Here is a 20,026-nt window from a genome sequence, read left to right as displayed (position 1 = left end):
CCTTTGAGCTAAATTACTTGATGAGGCAGTCATGACTTCTACGAGAAATCAAAATGCTTAATTGAAAAATTAACATAATTACGCTAATTTTTAATTAATGGCTTTACGGCTCATATTTCAATCTACGTATTGTAGCTAGTGTGCTTGCACGACATATCCACTTGAAACGAATTCTAATGATGGCACCGGTTTCTAGATAACGCGCCGTTAAATTTGGCGTAAGAATATATAGGGTTGTTTGTTTTCGGGTAAAACACGCTTTCACCCGATTTTTACACCCCGAACATGTTTCGGGAGAATCGGGTTGAACCCGATTTCTCATAAAATTCCAGAACCACATACCAACCTAGCTGCCCTGCCTCGGGACAACTAAGTTAGATCCTCTTTGCTTAAGTGAAATTCAGTGATAGTTTATTTCATAAGCTGCGTCCAGCACTGTGGACGCTAAACGGGTCTCAAACAACCGCCCAACGAGCGCGCCTAACTCTATACCCCCCGTGTCATTTTACAGAGGCCAGCTGTGTAAAAAATCGATGACCAGCTTTTCTTGAATAAAATGTTTCATTTCCTAATAGTTATCAGTGCTATTTACTGACATATTACTTATTATATTCCAAACAAACGCCAAACTTCGCAGTATTTATTTAAAAAAAAACTTGATGTCTCCCGATTAACAGCTTGAAACAGATCCCTAGTTTTAACGAGCGTTCAGGAGCTCGTCGTACTCTCCGATCAATAAAAAAGACAAAAAAAAAGCGCAATGTCAGGTATTACTTAGTACATTTGTCAATGTAAGCCGAAAAAAAAAAACGAATTTCGGAATGGTTCACAAAAAGCCCGATTTCTGCCCGATTATCAACTGGAAAAATAGCACCCGATTTTTGCCCCCCCCCCCCCCCTAATTAAAAATTATAAAACCCGAAAACGAACAACCCTAAAGATATTCTGTTGTTGAGCTTCCTTTTTTAAGAAAACGCTCTTTTATGCATTGAAGTACGAAGGTAACTGGAACGCCGATGCATTTCGTCGGACACAATGAAATTTAATATCTCGAAAATGGTGTAGACCCGAGAATTTGTTCTAAGTGGATATCCTTTGCGAACTCACCGGCTCGAATTCATAAACTGATATACGTGCCATAAAGTAATTAAAAATTAAGTAGTGTATATTTGTTCAAATAAACATTTTTATTTCTCGTGAAAGTAATGGCCGCCTCAAATAATTTAGCTCGAGGGTCACAATTGTGCTATCTGCCCACAGCAACTTTAAAATTTTTCGTGCAGCTAAAAAAAAAAAAAAGCACCTGTATGGCAACTATGCGTGCCTCGCCCATACTTACACGAGTATATACCAGCACTAATCGCAATAATGTTATGTGTAAAAACGCCAAGTTCACGGCATGGGAACGAACTGCGTTCCATCTGTTCACTGATGAAGCTTTCTCCCGCAGCTCGCCTTGCCGGTCTTGTGTCGTCCATGTACTGGTTCCTGAGCCTGTTGCTGCCGTACCTGTACCTGCAGAACCCCTACGGCTTCGGCTACTATCTCGTCTCCAGGATAAGCAAGCTGATGACCTCCGCAGTGCCAGGCATGTTTCTGCATTGGTGCTGGATGGTCATCGAGCGGCTAGAGCGGTTCGGTGAGTCGTACGAGCATTTCTTCGACAAAACAAAATTGGCAACTGAGCACAAAGGCGAAGCACTGAAGATCCTCGCACGATGCTCTAAACAATACGAGGAATCGACATGGCGTGACACAGCTGAGGAGGTATTCTATAAGAGTCCACCTAGTGGACATATGCATTTCGTCTGCTGAAGTGCTGATTGGCTGTGGCGCCTGGCTCCTGTTGAAGCGCACCCCAGCCCAGCCAATCGGAACTTCAACAGCCGACGAAATGGACATGTCCACCAGGTGGACTCTTAAAGAATACCTCCCCTGAACTCACTTGTTCTTTGAACTAAAAAAGCACAAGCGCAATGGGCATTGGAATGAATATTCCTATGCTCAAATTTTTAACCAACATATTAACCTAACCTAACCTAATTTAACCTAATATTCGATTCCAGAATTTTTGTATTCGAGCAAATCTAACAAACTACCATAATTCGCCTAAGCATTCTGCTCTGAACTATGGTACCAATTTCACGTCAAGTGCCAGCGACTTGAGGACACGTGCACATCATATGCATACTGAAACAGAACCACTTACAACAGTTACAAACAAAACGAACAGTGGATTGTTGTCATATGTATCGTCATACAAACTTGGTAACTTCTCTGGCTGTCGATCTCGGCTTTTGGTACTCGCTGCAGCGTTTCGTCATTTTATTGCAGAGGGCGGAGCCGGCTTCATAAACTTTGCAAGCCCGACCAACACGCCGGACAACGTCACCATCCTGCAACTGATGACCGTGAGCGTGTTGTCCAGCCTCGTGCTGGTGATCCTCATCTGGTACATCGACAACGTCACCAACTGCAACCGGACTAAGACAGCCCAACCGTTCTACTTTCCATTCAAAGTAAGGTGAACCAATTGCGCACCGCTGCAAGACGAGAAAATAGATTATAGGTATCGGGCCGTGACTACGCGGAGCGAACTATCGACGTACAAGCGACGAACTTCGTCTGGCGCGGCAATCGCCGGACGCCCAGCAGCAAAAATTCGACGCCGGCTGCCGATCTGGCCCGGCCAGATATTTTCGTCGGGTTAACACCGTCGCCGCAAGCGCTCAACACGCGGCGACGGACTGAGCCAATCCACGCGCAGAATTGATTTACGTATAGACATGCATTGGTTTCCGGTTCGTCTTCTTGTAACCGTAGGCAACTTTCACGTCGACACGAAAAAAAAAAAATCATGATTACCGCCTAAATACGCACGCCGTATGGCGGCTAGTAAAGTCTTTTCCGAGAATACATGTCCTCCTTTGGGATCGGGTGAAAGTGTACTTGATAGAAGTGGCAAATAATAAAGAAGAAAGAGGCGATGTGTAGCATGCTACGACGGCTGGAGCTTCACGCGAAGTGATATCAGACATCATGCTTTCACTCTCACACGAGTGAAAATGAGAAGCTGCAATATTACGTATGCAGCTGGAACATTTCTCAACAGGCAATGACAAATCATGCAGTTGCGTCTCCAAAAAGCCATCAGTCACTGACAGTGGCGAGGCGGCGTCTGCCTTTTCGTTCCTTGCAGCGCAATAAGCCAGCGAACATTCTGCGTCATGCCGCTGCTACTTTTTTTTCTGACGCGCGAAGTTCATCCGTGAAAGTTAGCTCCATATACGTTTGCGTGATACGTGATAGCTCACCGTAATATTTTAGCTCAAATGCGCACGCGTGTCAGCTGGCTACCGCGGCACGTTACCGTGAGTGTAACAACATGACAGCGCCAAGACCACCTGCTTGGATCCGAATATGCCTTGGGTACTTGCGTTCCGTCGTGAAAATGGTAAAGCCATCCACCGCTTAGTCATACCTACCACCGAGGACAAAGCATTAGCGACTCTCTGTCGGTAACATTGAGATAAACCGTTTCTATTGACGTTGCTAAGCCTATAGGGAGACGAAACCGAGCAGAGCAAGCGTTTCTGCCAAGCAGATGGCGCCACAGCATCACCGTTGGAGGTTCATGACCCGGCGACGCTAAACGCTTTAAAAGCCTAATTCTTCACTCCATCTTTAATCTAATCCTACGCTCTGGCACGGTACGCCATGACGGTATGCTAAAACGTTGATATAACGGTCTTCCACGGCTCTACGCAAAGGCGGCGCATGCCCCGAAGGCACGACCGAGGGTCCAACGGTGCACTCCATCAGGGTAAGGTATCACGCATCAAGCAAATAAATGCTACGACCAGCTGACAAAAAGATGATGGCGCGAGTCCAGCGAGGTCACCGCTGAGTGTAAATGTTTATTTGAACGCTGGCAAATTTATTAAATGACTTTTGGTAGGTTTTTTTCTATAATGTGTCTTCTCATTCAGTGGATTTAAAAGCCCGCTGCACTACGCTACTGCGTAGGGGGCATACTGGAAGCCGCCGGTGATCACGGAACCACCTCCGGCTTGTTCGACATCGCGGTGCAAGTACTACGAGCCAGAACCGGCAAACGTTGAACCCACGTTACGCATCAGCGGTGTGTCGAAGGTAAGCAAAGCTGAACTCCCAGGCTTTCGGGCAGTAGGTGACTCGCCGCGAATTGCACAAAACGGTGAGAATATAAGAGAGAACGAAGACTTCACCAGACACGACAGGATATCGGCGATAGGCAATTCCGGCTAGACAATAGGAAAGACACGCATCCATTTTTTACGAAATTGTCCATGGCGGTTCTTACTTTACGGACTCCGTACTACACCGAAACTGTATGCCAGCTTTTGCATAAAGAATAAAGAATCAATTAAATTCAACCTTTAGCCACGGGACTTTCTATGTGAGACGGGCTTGGACGATTGTCTTTCGAACATGTGCGGAGTGAATGCGAATGTGCAAAATCTTTGTGCGAGAACTATGTGAAGGACGACCTTCACGACTGTTAAAAACCGTAAACACGTCCACGAGTGGTGTCGACAGTGCGCTGAGAGCGATGGCAATCATTACATCAGTGCTGAAAGGCTTACTTTGGACTAAATATTTTAGCAATCGTAGGAACCCAAGTGTTTAAAAGTAACACTCGAAATTCCTGGACACGCCCGCACGTGCGAATATCGCACGTTCACGGCAACTTTAGGAAAGCAGGCGAACGAAGCCTCCCTTCAAGAACACGGCGTCCGCAAAGAACGGAAAACTGTGTCACCAATTTTCGCTAATGCAAACGTCACTATACGGAAGCATCTCTGGCGCCCGTTCATTGCGCTTTGATTGTACATAGCCTCCGAGATCGCTGCTGCGGCGCGATCTCGGAGGACACGGAAGGGTTACGTGGCATACGCGCACCGCGTTTTCTTAGAGAGCCACTTGCATTTACGGCGCTTGAATACAAAATCGTAACAGTGTGGGTCTCGTAAAAGCTAGATTGTTTGGTAAGCCACTCGGACAAAACGTAGCAATTAGTTTTCCCTTATCAATCTTGTTTTGCACTCTTTTTTTTTTTTCTATTTGACGTATGTGGCCTTCAATACGTTTTCTTTTTTTAGACGCAATATTGTTTTATCAGTTATGACCTACGCGTATATGTAACATGCACTTCTGATGCTTGCACACTCGTGCAGTTTGGTGTTTTGTACGTATACATGTTAATTTATGCTGTGTCATGTTTCACTCATTTATTAACTATGTAAGCGACTTCTGTACCCACCCCTGCAATGTCTCCCACTGAGACAGCAGTATATGTAAACACAGTTTTGTGCGACTTTAAATTTCGCGCCACGAGCGAGGCAGGGGGGCCGGCTGCGGCCCTCGCCGGTAGATGACGACGCCAGTCCAGAACCTTGGCAGCGCTCAATCCTTTCTGTAGAACTTAGCGTACACTTGCGCAACTATCGCTCGGCTGTACGTCAATTTTTGGTTATGTTATCACATGCATTTTGACTAGTATTCGTGCTTGTGGCTTTCTTTGCTACACTTTATTTTCCCTCTGTTGGCTCAAATTTCGAAGCAACCCTAAATTTTTCTTTCACTTTATAGAGCGATACATTTTATAAAGCGACACGTACATTGTTGAAAATGAGCCAGTTTGAGAAGTCTCGAAGCTGTGGTGAAGCCTGAAAGGCAAATCATGGTATGCTGCACAGTATCCCCATTAAGCCTGAACTGTGATGTATACTTGCAGCCTCCAATAGATTGATGCTCGCGGGTGTCCGTAAAGCCTACCACGCGCCACCCAACACCACAACAGTCTAGCTACGAAAGTAGCTGACAATGCTTTTGGTTTAAAAACAAAACAAAAAGAGCACGCGAACGACAAGGCAATACGTACACTCCTTGTTGAAATTTCCACGCCACTGGGCCCGAAACCGGACCTTTCGCCGGGACATATAGCGTGGGGCTCCGTAAATGTTCGCGGCTCCAAAGTCCTGCATAGAATGTAAACGGGACAAACGCTTGCAACTCTTTCGGCCTTCAAAGCACCATGCACCCCAAAAAAGAGCCTTAATTACCAGGACCAGGAGATATTGTTATTTACTTATTGAAGGTACCTCAACGACCCTGTACACAGGATTTTTTACATAAGGGGTGGGTGAAAAACAAGTTATTTGATGTTCACAAAAAGTGACTCAATACTTGCTTCGAATTCAGCACGGGTGACATGCGGAACAGCGTTTGAGGAAGGATTGTTCCAGTCAGTGACTGTTTTGAGAGAAAAAGAAAACCGATTGAAAGTTTGCATGGTATGCGGACGCGGGGACGGTATAGCTTTAACATGGTTGATGCGTTGAGAGATGCGATGAGCTGCACTGATCGAACAGATGGGTAAAGCACGGAAAAAAATTATACAGTGAAAGCCTTGCGATACAGCGCCTGACTGACTGAAAAACTTTATTGGCCGAAATATTGCCAGGGAGGGTGTGGGGCGATCCTTAAGGGACGTGCCACTTGTGCAGTCGCTCGGAAGTTTTATAGTCTACATGTATTCTATATCTCCGTTGTTCTCACCCCAAATTTCTTTCCCCTCCTCCCTGTGTATGAATTATGTACCATACGGTAAAAAACATTATAAAAAATCAATCTTTTGGATATAGCGACTTGCTGCAATGGCAGAATGCGTGCGAAACGTTTTGTTTTGTTTTTCTTCCCACAGAGGTTTGAGAACCAGGTTGTCATGAACGACGTCAGCGTCAACGTATTCAGCAAGCAAATCACCGTACTCCTAGCGCCACCCGGCTGCGGAAAGACGACCATCATGAGGTTGATCACAGGTATACGGAACACCCTCGATGCGCGCTTATTTCGTTATTTGTCTTGTGTATAAAAAGAAAAAGGAAGAAAAATACTGGAATAGTCTCCTTGATAAAATCGTTTCAGTGACCGATGCAGTCCATAGCCGTTAGTGAAAAGTTGCAAATGTACGTGTTTTCATAAAAATATAAAGTGATGTTCATGTCATGCAGCCGTCTTTGCAATTTTTCAACGGTACAATGCATTAGGGAGTTTTAGTATAGCGGAAAACGCTTACGTAAAGAAAGGCTCCACTGCGCGGTACAAGGTATTTTTAGAATAGCGGAACGGAGCAAAACGCTAACGTTAACGCAAGTACACTTGGGCGCCATCTCGAGGCGGATACAGCAAACATGAGCAAACCCTCTCGTTAAGCCTACTCCGCCGCTAATAGAGAACTTATATCGAAAACAACGCCTATTTGTCACCCGTACGCCGCTGTCGAAGCATCATCACACAAATCTAAAGCAAACACGAGCATTAGTGGGGAACGAATGAGCCAAACAGCGCAGGCCGACGACTCGATAGATCCGAAGTGGACGGCTCTCGCTTGAACAGGCGCCGCCATATTGCCCTACGTACGGAATCCCTCGCGTGCGTTAGGCGTTCAACGCTATATTCCGGAAATAGCGTACGTACGTAAGAGCTTTGGCTACGTTTACGTTCTGCGCATGCGCAGTTTGCAGCACGCAAGGCTAACGCTAAATCCTTGCATTTGCTGTTTTCCGCTATAATAAAACTCCCTATTAATGCTTGCGTATTATCTCTTACTGATGGTTTGTCCTTGCTATGTCATCCACTCAGGTATATTTTTGTATGGTAATGACTTGGTGTATTGCATTCTGGCTTTAATACCTATTACTGTAAACCACCTCCCACCCTTATTTCCCCTACAGGATGCCTGTTAGGTATTATAAACACATTATAACTGAGCAGAGCGTCTCGAGATGTCTGCACCAGCATTGCGTTTGCATATGTGGAAGTGAGGACGCTGTTGTATGGATGAGACACGACAAAGATCCGGGAAGCTTTCTGGCTTAGAAGCAGGCGGAAATGCAGCGCCATAATTATCGTCCCAACGGCTTTCAATAAACAGGTTCCATCGCACCCAACGCCGGAACAATCACCGTGGGTCCGTATGACGTCATTCAGAACGGCGACGGAGCCAGGAAGCTGCTCGCCTACTGTCCGGCAGACAACATTCTCTTCACCGAGCTCACCGTGGAGGAGCACCTCACCTTTTTCGGATCGGCAAGCGATTCCTTTCCCGTGTAACCTTTTTCATCTAGCCTAACCTAACAAATTAAGTCCTGTCAACATACATGACGACCAAAACAATTTGCTCAGCGTCAATTGGAGTGACTTTGATGAGGTTTGTGACAAATCGATTGTAAGGCGGAATACATCCTTTTTATTAGGCCACAATTTTTTTACGAACATTCCTGTAAAAATGGAAAATTTTTGAACGGAAGCTGATCCTAACTCTGTAAACTGTGGCTGCTGAGACATCTAAATTGACAAAATTGACGTGTTGTTATACACCAGCCAGGAGTATACCACTAATTTGCGTGTAAAGGACTTATGCGAAAACCATCGTAAACGTTGTAAAAATTTCACACAGTCCGCAAACTCGTAACAACATTAATTTTGTCCACTTCAGGTAGTCAGCTATTCTGTTTATAGATGTGCGGTATATGTATATGCGGCAGATTCGTAAGTCTTGCTAAACTATATAACAGAAGCTTCTGTAGAACCTAACATATGTCATAAATCAAGATACTGCTTCAAACGTAGAAATTATATTTCCTTCTTTAAAGCAACGAATTTTATTCAGTCAGCCTAACGGGACCATTTCTGCCTCTCACATTTACTTGAACAGCGAATTTCGAGTTTGGCCCAGACATAGAGCCTCTTCTTAAAGATAGACGGGGTTCGTGTTTTGCGGGAAGAAAAAAAAATGGTATTTCTCCTCCGATGGAATACGTTGGTTCCACTAATGCAATTAAGCTTGACCTGCTCGTTACCTACGGCAGCGTAAATGCAATCCATAGGGGGGTGTAGGAGAACGCTCGAAAAGATGAAGGGTTAGATATTAAAGAACAAACGAATATCTTCGAAAAGGGGAGTTTCCGGTCGGTGTTTTTCGCTGACATCCCGCCCTTTGTGCGTTGGCGCAGGTAAAGGGCATTCCCAGAGACACCGTACGCAGTGACGTGAGCCGGCTGATGCGCGACACCGGGCTGGCCTACTACCGGCTACGGCGCACCAACGACCTCCCCGTCAGCGCCCAGCGCCTCCTGTGCACCGCCATCGCGTTGATGCCATATCCCGACGTGAGCATCGGTGATTTAGGCAACACTGTGCTGCGCAGCACAGTGTTGCCTAACCAACCCAACACCAGCTCATACTAACCCCTTCAGTCGAAGGGCGAGACATTTGTCTGCACGGTGATCGTTTCTGACGGTTTATGCAGTTTCTGCCGAGCAAAAAAGAAAATGAAATACGGCAGATCTAGCGCAGTCTGAACCAACGTTAACGAGGCTTCTTTCCATTTTCTTCCTTTCTTTAACGTTTTATTTAAATGATAAACGACACACATGCTGTGTGCAATTTTCGATTCTAAGTATGCGGGGGGAGGAACTATTCACGATCTTTATTGTTCATCTTGTTGTCAGCTGAATTTAGCAAAATACTCTAAAACAAAAAGTTTACATCTTTGGGGCGTACCTTGCCCCCAAACGATAATCGTGATCTGTCTTGCTTGCGTTTCTTTTGTTGAATACTCTGCGCTCGCTGCTTTCCTGTCAAGAGTGATATATGTCATCAGGCTGACAACGCGCATGACGGTCGTGACCTGGAACTACCGGGCCCGCAGCGTTAAAGAAAGGAAATGCATGCAACATGGATTACGATCATTGTAGGGAGAGATGATTAAGCCCCAAAGGGTGAAACATTCATTAGCCAGTAGTAAATACGTGTCCGCCCTGTACGTACTTTCTACAGTTGTTGCTATACAGTATTTGCGTAGTAATTGCAGTATTTTTGCGATAGTACTTTGCACACAATCTCCGGGATCGGCCCACCTTACGGCCACCACTGTCTGTGGTGCTTATATAACCATGAATATCTATCTATCTATCTATCTATCTATCTATCTATCTATCTATCTATCTATCTATCTATCTATCTATCTATCTATCTATCTATCTATCTATCTATCTATCTATCTATCTATCTAAATACTCTCAGAGCCTCTAGGGCATTGGATAAGAGTGGTTTAGCACTTTTACAATGCAGTAATGGCGATCTTGAATGAGGAAACACCGAGACTGCAAGCTATGCAGACGGACAGATGGTTCCAGTCGGAGGTAGTCTTTGAAGGAGTTTGCATACTGGTATGTTCGGCGGCAGTTTAGACTGTGATCGTTGCGCGAGGAAATGTATGAAGGGGCAGAGACAAGCTCACGCTTTAGGTCTGGAATTTGGAAGACGATTTTCTCGAAAAGGCACTCTAGTATCTTTTCGTCTAAGGGCTAAGTCGGGTAGTTCCAGAGAACGCTTAATTGCCGAGACGCTTGAGTTGCGGGAGTAGATGCGCGCAATAAAACGATAGGATCGATTTTGAATAGTTTTGGAGAGATGGGGCTAGTGTAGAACAGGGAGCCCAGATACATGAGTGATATTTACAGATATTTACAGGGTTAGTTTCAATGAAGCCGGTGCATAAGAGAAATTACGTCGAATGAAGCAGAGGCTACGACTGGCACTGTTAATTCTGTAGTAGATGTGTACTTTCATTTAGACGTTGTTCGTAATATGGATATCACGGATAAATTGACCTTTTTGCATGCTCTATGTATATTTGCTCTACCCTCTTGCATGCCCAATTGCCTATATTTAACTTCAAAGTGCACAGCATGGCTGCAGGCAACCACTTTGCTGAAAGAACTGCCATTTCTGACGGGGTGCTCGACGACAGCAATGACGTCACCAACGGCGAAAACTTTTTTCCTTACTCGTGCCGCTTGCACAATATGCCCAATCAGTGGCGTGACTACCGCTTTTAACCAACACTCGCAGAACCAAGGGCGAGCACCTCAAGCTAGCCCTAAGCACTTATTAGGGCCATCACATTCCTTTGGCGGACGCTACCCTTCGGTTCGCCATCCACTGACCTCATTACGCGATGTCCACATTAGAGAGTTATAGCTCAGCGGGTTTACGGGCCAGCGGGCCCAGCGGGCGAGCGGAGACGCCACTGCGCATGTGCGGTACGCTGGCGAGGCCAGCGTGTTTCGAGGCTGTTTCACATACAAACTGCATTCACAAAGCTGTTTGTATAATACAAGCCTTCCTATAAGAGGCGCCAGCGAAACGTAATTGCTAACGTATATAGCAACAATTTTGGTTAGCCAAAACTAATCACAGTGTTCTTACGAATTAAAGGTTTCGCGAAATGGCCCAGTGAATTGTTTACTACACTACTAGCACAACCGCGCTTAAAACGCGCCTTCCCAAGCGGATGGCGTCTGGTCACCATGGTTACCATACCCTCTGCGGGCGGAGTACCGTGATTCAGTCCGATCCGTTGGCGTCCCCGCCAGTCCGACGAGCAAACAGCGGCCGCACTAGCCGAATCTGTGCACGTCTGTCGTTTTTGGGAGTGCAAGGCATGGTCTATATACCATTTTACGGAAGCGTTTAGATGCCACCATATTGGGCTGATAACGCTTCTGTCTTCAACAACGAAGTTTACGGTACTACAGTCGATTCACAAGCATGAAAAGAGTTGTATATGCGTTCAGCGTTTTATGACCATGTTACGTGACTTCTCATAAAACTAAGAAATTGTTTGTGTAACAGCCCAAGATGGCGGCACCCATGAATCGAATAATCATCATCATCATCATCATCAGCCTATATTTTATGTCCACTGCAGGACGAAGGCATCTCCCTGAGATCTCCAATTACCCCTGTTTTGCGCTAGCGTATTCCAACTGGCGCCTGCAAATGTCCATCATCTTCCCATCTGGTTTTCTGCCGACTTCGACTGCGCTTCCCTTCTCTTGGTATCCACTATGTAACCCTAATGGTCCACTGGTTATCCCTCCTACGCATTAGATGGCCTGCCCAGCTCCATTTCTTCCGCTTGATGTCAACTAGAATATCGGCTATCCCCGTTTGTTCTCTGATCCACACCGCTCTCTTCCTGTCTCTTAACGTTAGTCCTAAGATTTTTCGTTCCATCGCTTTGTGCGGTCCTTAACTTGTTCTCTAGCTTCTTTGTTAACCTTCAAGTTTCTGCCCCATATGTTAGCACCGGTAGAATGCAATGATTGTACACTTTTCTTTTCAACGACAGTGGTAAGCTCCCAGTCAGGATTTGCCAATGCCTGCCGTATGCACTCCAATCGAATATAATATCGTCTATATAAGAAGGACATGTCCTCTGCCCGCGAGCAGGTGCAGATGATACTTCTGGACGAGGCGACGAGCGCCATGGACCCTCGGACCAGGCGAGAGACGTGGGAACTGCTGTTCAAAGTCCGGCGGTACAAGGGCGTGTTCCTCACCACCAGCGACTTTGCGGAGGCCGAGGCCCTGGCCGACCGCCTCGTCGTCCTCCAGCACGGAGAGCTGCACTGCGTCGGCTCGCCCGAGTACATCAAGACTCAGTTCGGCATGGGATACGTGGTGCGTTCCACAGCGAGGCATAGCTGCCACATTTTAAAGTCAGGCTTTCCATTGCGAACCTGGCCGGGTTTCGTGACCATGGGCGCTGTGGGCAGGCTGTTCTCTTGCCGAATAGGCCAACCAATGACAGCGGAGTAAGCGCGCTGCGCGCGCCACTGGTTTCCTTGCACCACCACCAGATAGCGCTCGCCTCCACGCATCCTTATGTTTAGCACAGAGAAGTCGTGAATTATGAACTTTAATGTAGAGAAGAGTAATTACGTGGTGTCAATTCAACAGCATGTCGTACGCATAGTCAAGCAATATTAAGTACCTCGGCGCATTCATAAGCGAAGGAAAGACTTACTCAAGCACCTACCAAGATAATCTGAAAATAAAGGAGAAGCTGAATTCAGCAAACATTCAACATAGAGCACTTTCGGGCCAAAATAAATAAGAGGTGGTGCGCGGAATCTGGAAAGGAGTAATGGTGCCAACGTCCGCAAATGCCATTCTGTGCTTAAGGTGGTGGTGGTGGTGGAAAACTTTTATTGAGAAGGCCCGAAGTAATGAAAATTAAAAAGCAGCGTTGTGGGCGGCCTTCAGGCTGCCGGTTGTGGCGTCCAGGCCGTGCCTAGTCGCGACGTCCTCTGCCCAGGTCACCAGCCGGAGTTGGAGATCCGGCTCGGTGCTGGACAAAGCAGCCTCCCACTGCTGCGGACTGCTTAGGTGCCAAGAGGCAGGGGGCAAGTGTGCCGGGCAGGAGAATAAGACATGATCGTAATCGGCGCGGGAGCTGTCACATAAGCGGCAGGCCGGCGAGTACGTCCCGGGGTGGAAGAGGGCAAGACGTGCAGGAGTAAGAAAGGTGTGAGCCTGAAGGTGGCGCCACAAGTGTTGGTGGTGCTGGGAAAGGGATTTGTGCGGTGGGGGGAAGGTGAGACGAGATAGGCGGTAGTGCAAGGTGATATCGTGGTACGTGAGGAGCGCATCGCGCGTATCCATTCCCGGCGGGGGCGGCCTTGCTCGGTCAGTCGAATCGCGAGCGATGGAATTGGCCGCCTCGTTGCCAGGATGGGCCGCGTGAGCGGGCACCCAGATGATTTGGATTGGGCGAGAGGGAACAGTGTCGGAACGCAAGATACCGGAGGCCGGGGATGCCACCCGTCCAACCGCGTAGTTGAAGACTGCAGGCTTGGAATCACTGAAAATATATTCCGCGGAGGTTTGCGTGATGGCAAGGGCAATAGCTGCCTCTTCGGCCTCGACCGAGGTCGAAGTGTATACTGAGGCAGTAAGAGTGGGTCGAAAAGAGTTGTCAGTGACCGCAAGGGCATGGGCTGGGTAGTGGCGGTACGGGGCGGCATCCACGTAAGCCACGGCGGGTTGCCGTTCGTACTGACGCCAGAGCGCGGAGGCTCGCGCTGCTCTACGGGACGGGTGGTGTTCAGGGTGCATATTCTTAGGGAGGGGATTAACGGTTAGCAGGGAGTAGACGTGGGAAGGGATGGGCAGTGAGGTGGGAAGAGGGGTAAGAGGGGAGAGTTTAAGGGTAGAGAGAAGTGCGCGACCAGGCCGAGTGCGGGAGAGACGGAGGAGCTGGGCCGTGTGATGGGCCTCCGTCAGCTCTGTAAGGGAGTTGTGGACGCCCATCGACAGTAACCGAGCCGTTGAAGTAGATGTGGGAAGAGACAGGGCCGACTTATATGCCTGACGAATGAGGCTGTTGACTTTGTCTTCCTCGGTGCGTGAAAGGAAAATATACGGAAGAGAATAGATGAAGCGGCTGAGAACGAAGGCCTGGACTAGGCGGCGGAGGTCGTGTTCGCGCATGCCGTGGTGACGGTTGGCAATGCGGCGTATTAGGCGGATGGTCTGGTGTACAGTGTTTGTGAGTCGAGTGATAAGGGTGGTGTGCTTGCCATTGGACTGAAGAAAGAGTCCGAGAATGCGGAGAGTAGAGACGAGGGGAATGGGTGTGCCGTCAAGGGAGACTGTGAGTGGAGAAGGCGATAGGGAGGCCATCCCCCGAGGCAGAAAGAGCAAAAGCTCCGATTTGGCCGGGGAGCAGCTCAACCCGACAGACCGGGCGTGAGTCGCCACCGCGTCCACGCCCGCCTGGAGAGTGGTCTCCATGTCGCCAAGGTTGCCGGTGGTCACCCATAGGGTGATGTCATCGGCGTAGAAAGCATGAGACAGAGCTGGGATAGTGCGTAGTGCACGTGCCAGCGGGAAGAGGGTGACGTTAAATAGAAGAGGGGACAAAACAGAGCCTTGGGGAGTACCCTTGTTGCCAAGGGAGAAAGAAGGAGAAGAAAGTGGGCCGTACGAGATCTCGGCTGTGCTGTGGGCGAGGAAAGCGGTCACGTAAGCATGGACACGGGGTCCGACATGAAGGGAGGAGAGAGCGTCCAAAATGGCGGTGTGGTGTACATTGTCGAATGCTTTGGTAAGGTCCAGCGCCAGGATAGCTCGAGCGCGTTTGTGGTGGGAGGGGTGTAGGACATCCTCGGAAAGCTGGAGCATGACATCCTGGGTGGACAACTGGGGACGAAAGCCGAACATAGAGTCCGGATATAGGTCATGATGACCCAGATAGGTCTGGAGGCGAGCCAGGATGACGTGCTCGAACAGCTTGCCGAGACAGGAGGTGAGAGAGATGGGGCGGAGGTGCTCGAGGGCAATAGGTTTACCGGGTTTGGGGATGAAAGAGACACGTGCATGGGTCCAGGAGGAAGGAAGAGTACCAGCCTGCCAATGCTCATTGAGAAGGTCAGTAAGGGCTTCGAGGGAGGGGTATCTAGGTTTCGGAGTGCCTTGTTAGTGATGCGGTCCGCCCCCGGGGCCGAAGTGGTGCGGAGCGTGAGTAGCGCCGCACGAACCTCTCCCAGGGAGATGTCCGCCTCAAGGTCAGGGTTGGGGGAACCGGTGTAGGCGGGAAGAGTTGTAGGGGGGTCGGTGCAGAGGTAGCGGTCCCGGAGGGCCGCCAGAAAGTCAGTATCGGTGAGTGGGGAGGAGTGAAGGAGATGGGATATATCCTTGCGCTGGGAAGCTTTGGTGTGTGTAGGGTCTAGCAGCACCCTGAGAAGTGACCACGTGTCGCGGAGACCCAGGTTGCCGGCCATGCGGTCGCATGTCTGGCCCCACTGTTGTCGAAGAAGAGAGGAGCAGTGCTCCTCCATGTCCGACGCGAGCCGGGCCAAACGGAGGCGCAGGCGGCGATTGTGTTTCTGAGCCTGCCACCGGCGGTGGACAGCGTGATAGGCCTCCCAAAGGTGCAGTAGACGGCTGTCTGCCGTGGTGGAGTGTGGTGCTGCAGGGAGTGTGGATGTGGCAGTATGGACGTCTGCCATAAGGGCCTCAGTCCAGGCAGAGAGATCGATGATAGGAGCAGAGGAGGAAGTAGAAAGACGAGTGGAACGGAAGCGGTCCCAGTCAACTATCTGGGTGAGACGAGTAGAGGTGCGAGCAAGGGAGGGGAGAGGGAAAGTGGTGCAGAGGATGTAGTGATCGCTACCGAAGGAGACTCCCGTATTAGACCAGGTCGGATCGGCTACATTTTTGGCGAGGGTAAGGTCCGGATTGGTGTCTCGTTGGACACTGGATCCGATCCTCGTGGGGCGAGCGAAGTCATTAAGGACGGAAAGACATTCATTGTGGATGAAAGTCCAGAGCGAGTGGCCCTTGCGGGTGTTCTGGGGGTAGCCCCAGCTAGTATGAGGTGCGTTGAATCGCCCAGAACGACCATGGCGTTGCGGCCAGCGCAGGAGAGCGCTTTGCGGAGGACGAGGAGTAGAGGGGCTGAAGGGGCTTTGGGAGGGCTGTACACATTGAGAACAAAGAGGCTTGCCTCAGTGCGACGGCGGGGAAGGATTTCGAGGAGGAGATGGGCACAGCCTGAAACGTCCAGCTGGTGCAGCACGGCAGCAAGGTTACGGTGCACCAGGGTGGCAACGTTTGGGTGGGTCTCAGAAGAAGGATGAAAGGAGGTGTAGTCGCGCAGCTTCACGGGAGCTAGGGGTTCCTGGAGTGCTAGGACAGAGGGGAGAGTGTCGGGAGGGATGTTCTGGAGGTGGAGCTGCAGGGTGCTCCGCTTGCCGCGGAACCCCCGACAGTTCCACTGCCAGAGATTAAGGTGCGGGGGGTGTCTGGCCATGATGGATGGCGGGGTCACCGGACGGAGTTGGGGTAGGTGCCGGGGGGAGGGGGGCGGGGAGCGAGAGGTGCGCGAGGGTGGCCTCAGTCGCGCTCTGGCGGGCCTCTAGGACCGCGACCCTGGTGTCTAGGGCGGTAAGGTGGGATTCGATGGTGGCCACGCGGTTGTCGACACTGGCGATGCGCTCCTCAAGTCGCACGAAGCGCGCCATGACGCGCTGCTCAAACGCCTCCAAGGAGGAGGTTGTTTTGCGAACGATGTCACGCTCGGGCGCTACGTCATCGGAAGAGGGTGGTAAGTGGTTCTTGAGGGAAAGGGAAAGGTTGGCGCTATCTTCTGCAGCCCTTGAGGGAGCACGGCTCAGCGCCAACGGGGAGGGGTAAGTGGGAGCGAAAGAAGGGATAGAGTGGAGACGCCATGGCTGGGCGAAGCAAAGCCGGCAGGCATAGGCGGCACGTATCAGGCCGAGATGGAAAGGCCTTGGCGTGCTGCAGAGTCTGCAGGGGTGTTGTGCCAGGCCGGTCAGGCCCGGGGTGGAGTGGGAGGCCGTGAGGCCTTCCCGCTTGTAGAAATGTCCTTAGAGGCGTGTGGAGAGCCCTGACGAGTCAAGGAACTCCACGACGCCTCGAAGTGCAGAAAGGTGGTGTCGGCCGGGGAAGAGGAGATCTTCCTCCTTGCCACAGGGGAGGCCCAGGCGGCGGAACTCCTGCAGGAGTGGGCCCCGCTGCTGGAGGTACGCCGGGCAGGCCAGCAGGAGATGTTCGATCGTCTCCGGCTCCCCGCAGGAGCTGCAGGCCGGGGACGTCGCTCGTCCCAGTCGGTAGCTGCGTGCTGCCGTCCAGCTGCAGCCGATGCGGAGCCGGAGAAGGAGCGAGGTCTCCCTGCGAGCCAGGCCTCGCTGGGGAGTGGTCGTGGGGGGCATCCCAGTGCCACCCGTTTGTCTGGGTGGTGGGTCGCCAGGTGTCGCCGCAGCCTCAGTCCTGTGAAGTCGCCCTCCGTCACGGCCCGACTGAGGGGCACAGTGGTGTGGTGGGCGTCCTTCGCCAGGGTGTCGGCTGCCTCGTTGCCCGGGATCCCTACGTGGGCGGGGATCCAGTGCAGGGACACCGGGTGGCCTGCGTCCTGCAGCGCTGTCAGCCGGGTAGACAGCAGTGCGACTCCAAGGCTGGCGCTTTCTGGCCTCTGCAGGCCGAGGAGGGCTGCCCTGGAGTCGCAGAGGATGGCCGCTGGTACCCCAGGAAGCTCCTCAGAGAGTAGGTCGACGGCCAGGTGGAGGCCTGCCACCTCCGCTGCAGTCGAGCTGGCGTGTCTGGGCAGTCGACACTGCCTGCTCTTCTGCAGGGCTGGTGCCGTGCAGGCCGCCGTGGCAGAGCCGGTGTCCGGTACCACCGAACCGTCGACGTACACCAGGAGGTGGTCTCCGAGGGTCTCGTCCAGGAGGCAGGCGGCCGTCTGCTGCAGGGCGCAAGCGGGTGAGCGCCTCTTCGAAATCCCGGGCAGCTCCGTGGCGATGGGGACAGGAGGCCTCTGCGGTGGGGGCAGCTGTACCGCATTCGGCGGTGGGTTGCCAACCACCTCCTCGTAGAGGCGGCACAGCTGACCCATCCTTGAGGAAGGCCGGGACTGGAGGCGACGCAGCAGGCCTCTGCCATCAGGAGCATGGTGGAGGCGGTCGACGTGCCTCAGCCCCTGCTGCAGGAAGAGGAGCGACAGGGGCCATGCTCCAGCCTCCGCAAGGGTAGCGGCAATCTGGGAGCTCCGGGGGACGCCCAGGCAGAGTCGGATGGCCGCCCGGTGCTGCAGCTCCAACTTTTCGAGGCGGCGTGGCGGCAGCGGCCACCAGCGGGAGGGCGTACCGCAGGCGTGATGTGGCCGCCGCCTCGTAGAGCCGCAGGGCCCACTTCACCGAGCAGCCCTCTCCATGAGCAAGGAGCTGCGACACGGCCTTGCGGACCCTGATGGTCTGGGTCTGCATGGCCCCGACTGCCGGTCGCCAGGTTAGCCGGTGGTCGATGCGCAGCCCAAGGTACGACACAGTCGTACTCCATGGGATGCGCACGCCTTCCAGCTGCAGCCGGGGAGCTGAGCGCCGTGCCGCTGCTCTCGGGTGGACGAGGAGGGCCACCGTCTTCCCCGTCGAAACCGAGAGTCCGATGCTTCCCAGGTAGGCGGCCGTGGTGTCCAGGGCTCTCTGGAGGGCCAGGCACACGTGGCGGCTTGACTGTGGCGGTCCCCGCACCCACAGGGCGATGTCATCCGCGTAGATGGAGCACTCCACCTTGTAGTGAGGGTCGGTCGGCAGTGCAGCAGGCAACCGGGCCAGGGCGAGGTTGAAGAGAAACGGGCTCACCACTGACCCTTGTGGTACGCCTGCTGCGACCGGACGGGGAGTGCTCCTTGCATGGCCCCACGCGGACCCTGAGGGTGCGGTCGTTCAGGAACGATGACAGGAACCGCCGCAGGTTGCCGCCAATGCCCAGGAGGTCCAGAGCCTGCTGGACGACCGCATGTGGGAGGCCATCGAACGCCCCCTTGACGTCGATGAGGAGGAGCATGGCGAGGTCTCCGCTGGCCCTGGCGTCCTCCAGGGTGGAGACGACGTCTGCGATGGAGTCCGCAGTGCACCTTCGGCGCCGGAAGCCTGTCTGCTGGTCTGCGAGGAACCCGCAGGCGCGGGCCACCCATTCGAGCCGTGCCAGAGCAATGGCCTCCATCACCTTGCAGGCAGCGGAGGTGAGAGAGACCGGTCGGTATGAGGACAGCTCGTTAGCCGGCTTATTGCTCTTCAGAATGGGGCCACGATGGCTGTGCGCCAGGCCTCCGGCACCTGTCCTGACCACCAGATGTTGTTGTAGCAGTCGAGCAGGCGTCGTTGCTCACTGGTGGCCAGGTTGCGGAGCATCTGGAGTGTCACTCCGTCTGCTCCCGGTGCACTGCGACGCTTGCCCCTCCTCAGGGCCATCTGCAGCTCGTGGAGAGTCAGTGGGTCCTGGCAGATGGCCGCGATCTGGCTGGTCGCCCACTCCGGATGCAGCTCCAGCAGGCAGGTAGGCGGATTGGCAGGGGGAAGTCCGACCGGCAGGATCGCCGCAGCGAGGGCAGCCGGGGGGGCGAAGTGGTCCGCTAGCAACTCCGCCAGGGCCGCCTCGCTGATGCCCAGCGAGATAGCCACCGCGAGGACGGGGTGGCGGTTGACCTTCCTGCCGGTCAGGGACTTTAGGAGGCGCCAGGCCAGGGGGCCCTTGGAGCGGTTCTCGATGGTGGCGCAGAGGCTCCCCAGCTCTGGCTCCTTCTGCGCCTGGCCTGTCGTCTGGC

The 20,026-nt window shown here is 51.9% G+C and overlaps 1 protein-coding gene across 1 annotated transcript in view; it reads left to right on the top strand.

Annotated features, from left to right (window-relative positions):
- Positions 1-20,026, top strand: part of LOC125939649 (ATP-binding cassette sub-family A member 7-like) — a 79,638-nt gene that overhangs the window by 10,204 nt on the left and 49,408 nt on the right. The window contains exons 7-13 of the mRNA XM_037699959.2: positions 1,451-1,639; positions 2,335-2,519; positions 4,027-4,152; positions 6,746-6,863; positions 7,979-8,133; positions 9,060-9,215; positions 12,346-12,576. Of these exons, the coding sequence (XP_037555887.2) occupies positions 1,451-1,639; positions 2,335-2,519; positions 4,027-4,152; positions 6,746-6,863; positions 7,979-8,133; positions 9,060-9,215; positions 12,346-12,576 (1,160 nt within the window). The remainder of the gene's footprint in view (positions 1-1,450; positions 1,640-2,334; positions 2,520-4,026; positions 4,153-6,745; positions 6,864-7,978; positions 8,134-9,059; positions 9,216-12,345; positions 12,577-20,026) is intronic.

Source organism: Dermacentor silvarum, chromosome 11 (genome assembly GCF_013339745.2).
Source record: "Dermacentor silvarum isolate Dsil-2018 chromosome 11, BIME_Dsil_1.4, whole genome shotgun sequence".
Taxonomy (NCBI): Eukaryota; Metazoa; Arthropoda; class Arachnida; order Ixodida; family Ixodidae; genus Dermacentor; species Dermacentor silvarum.
The sequence above is the reverse complement of the archived record's forward strand: the minus strand, read 5'-3'. Positions and strand labels throughout refer to the sequence as shown.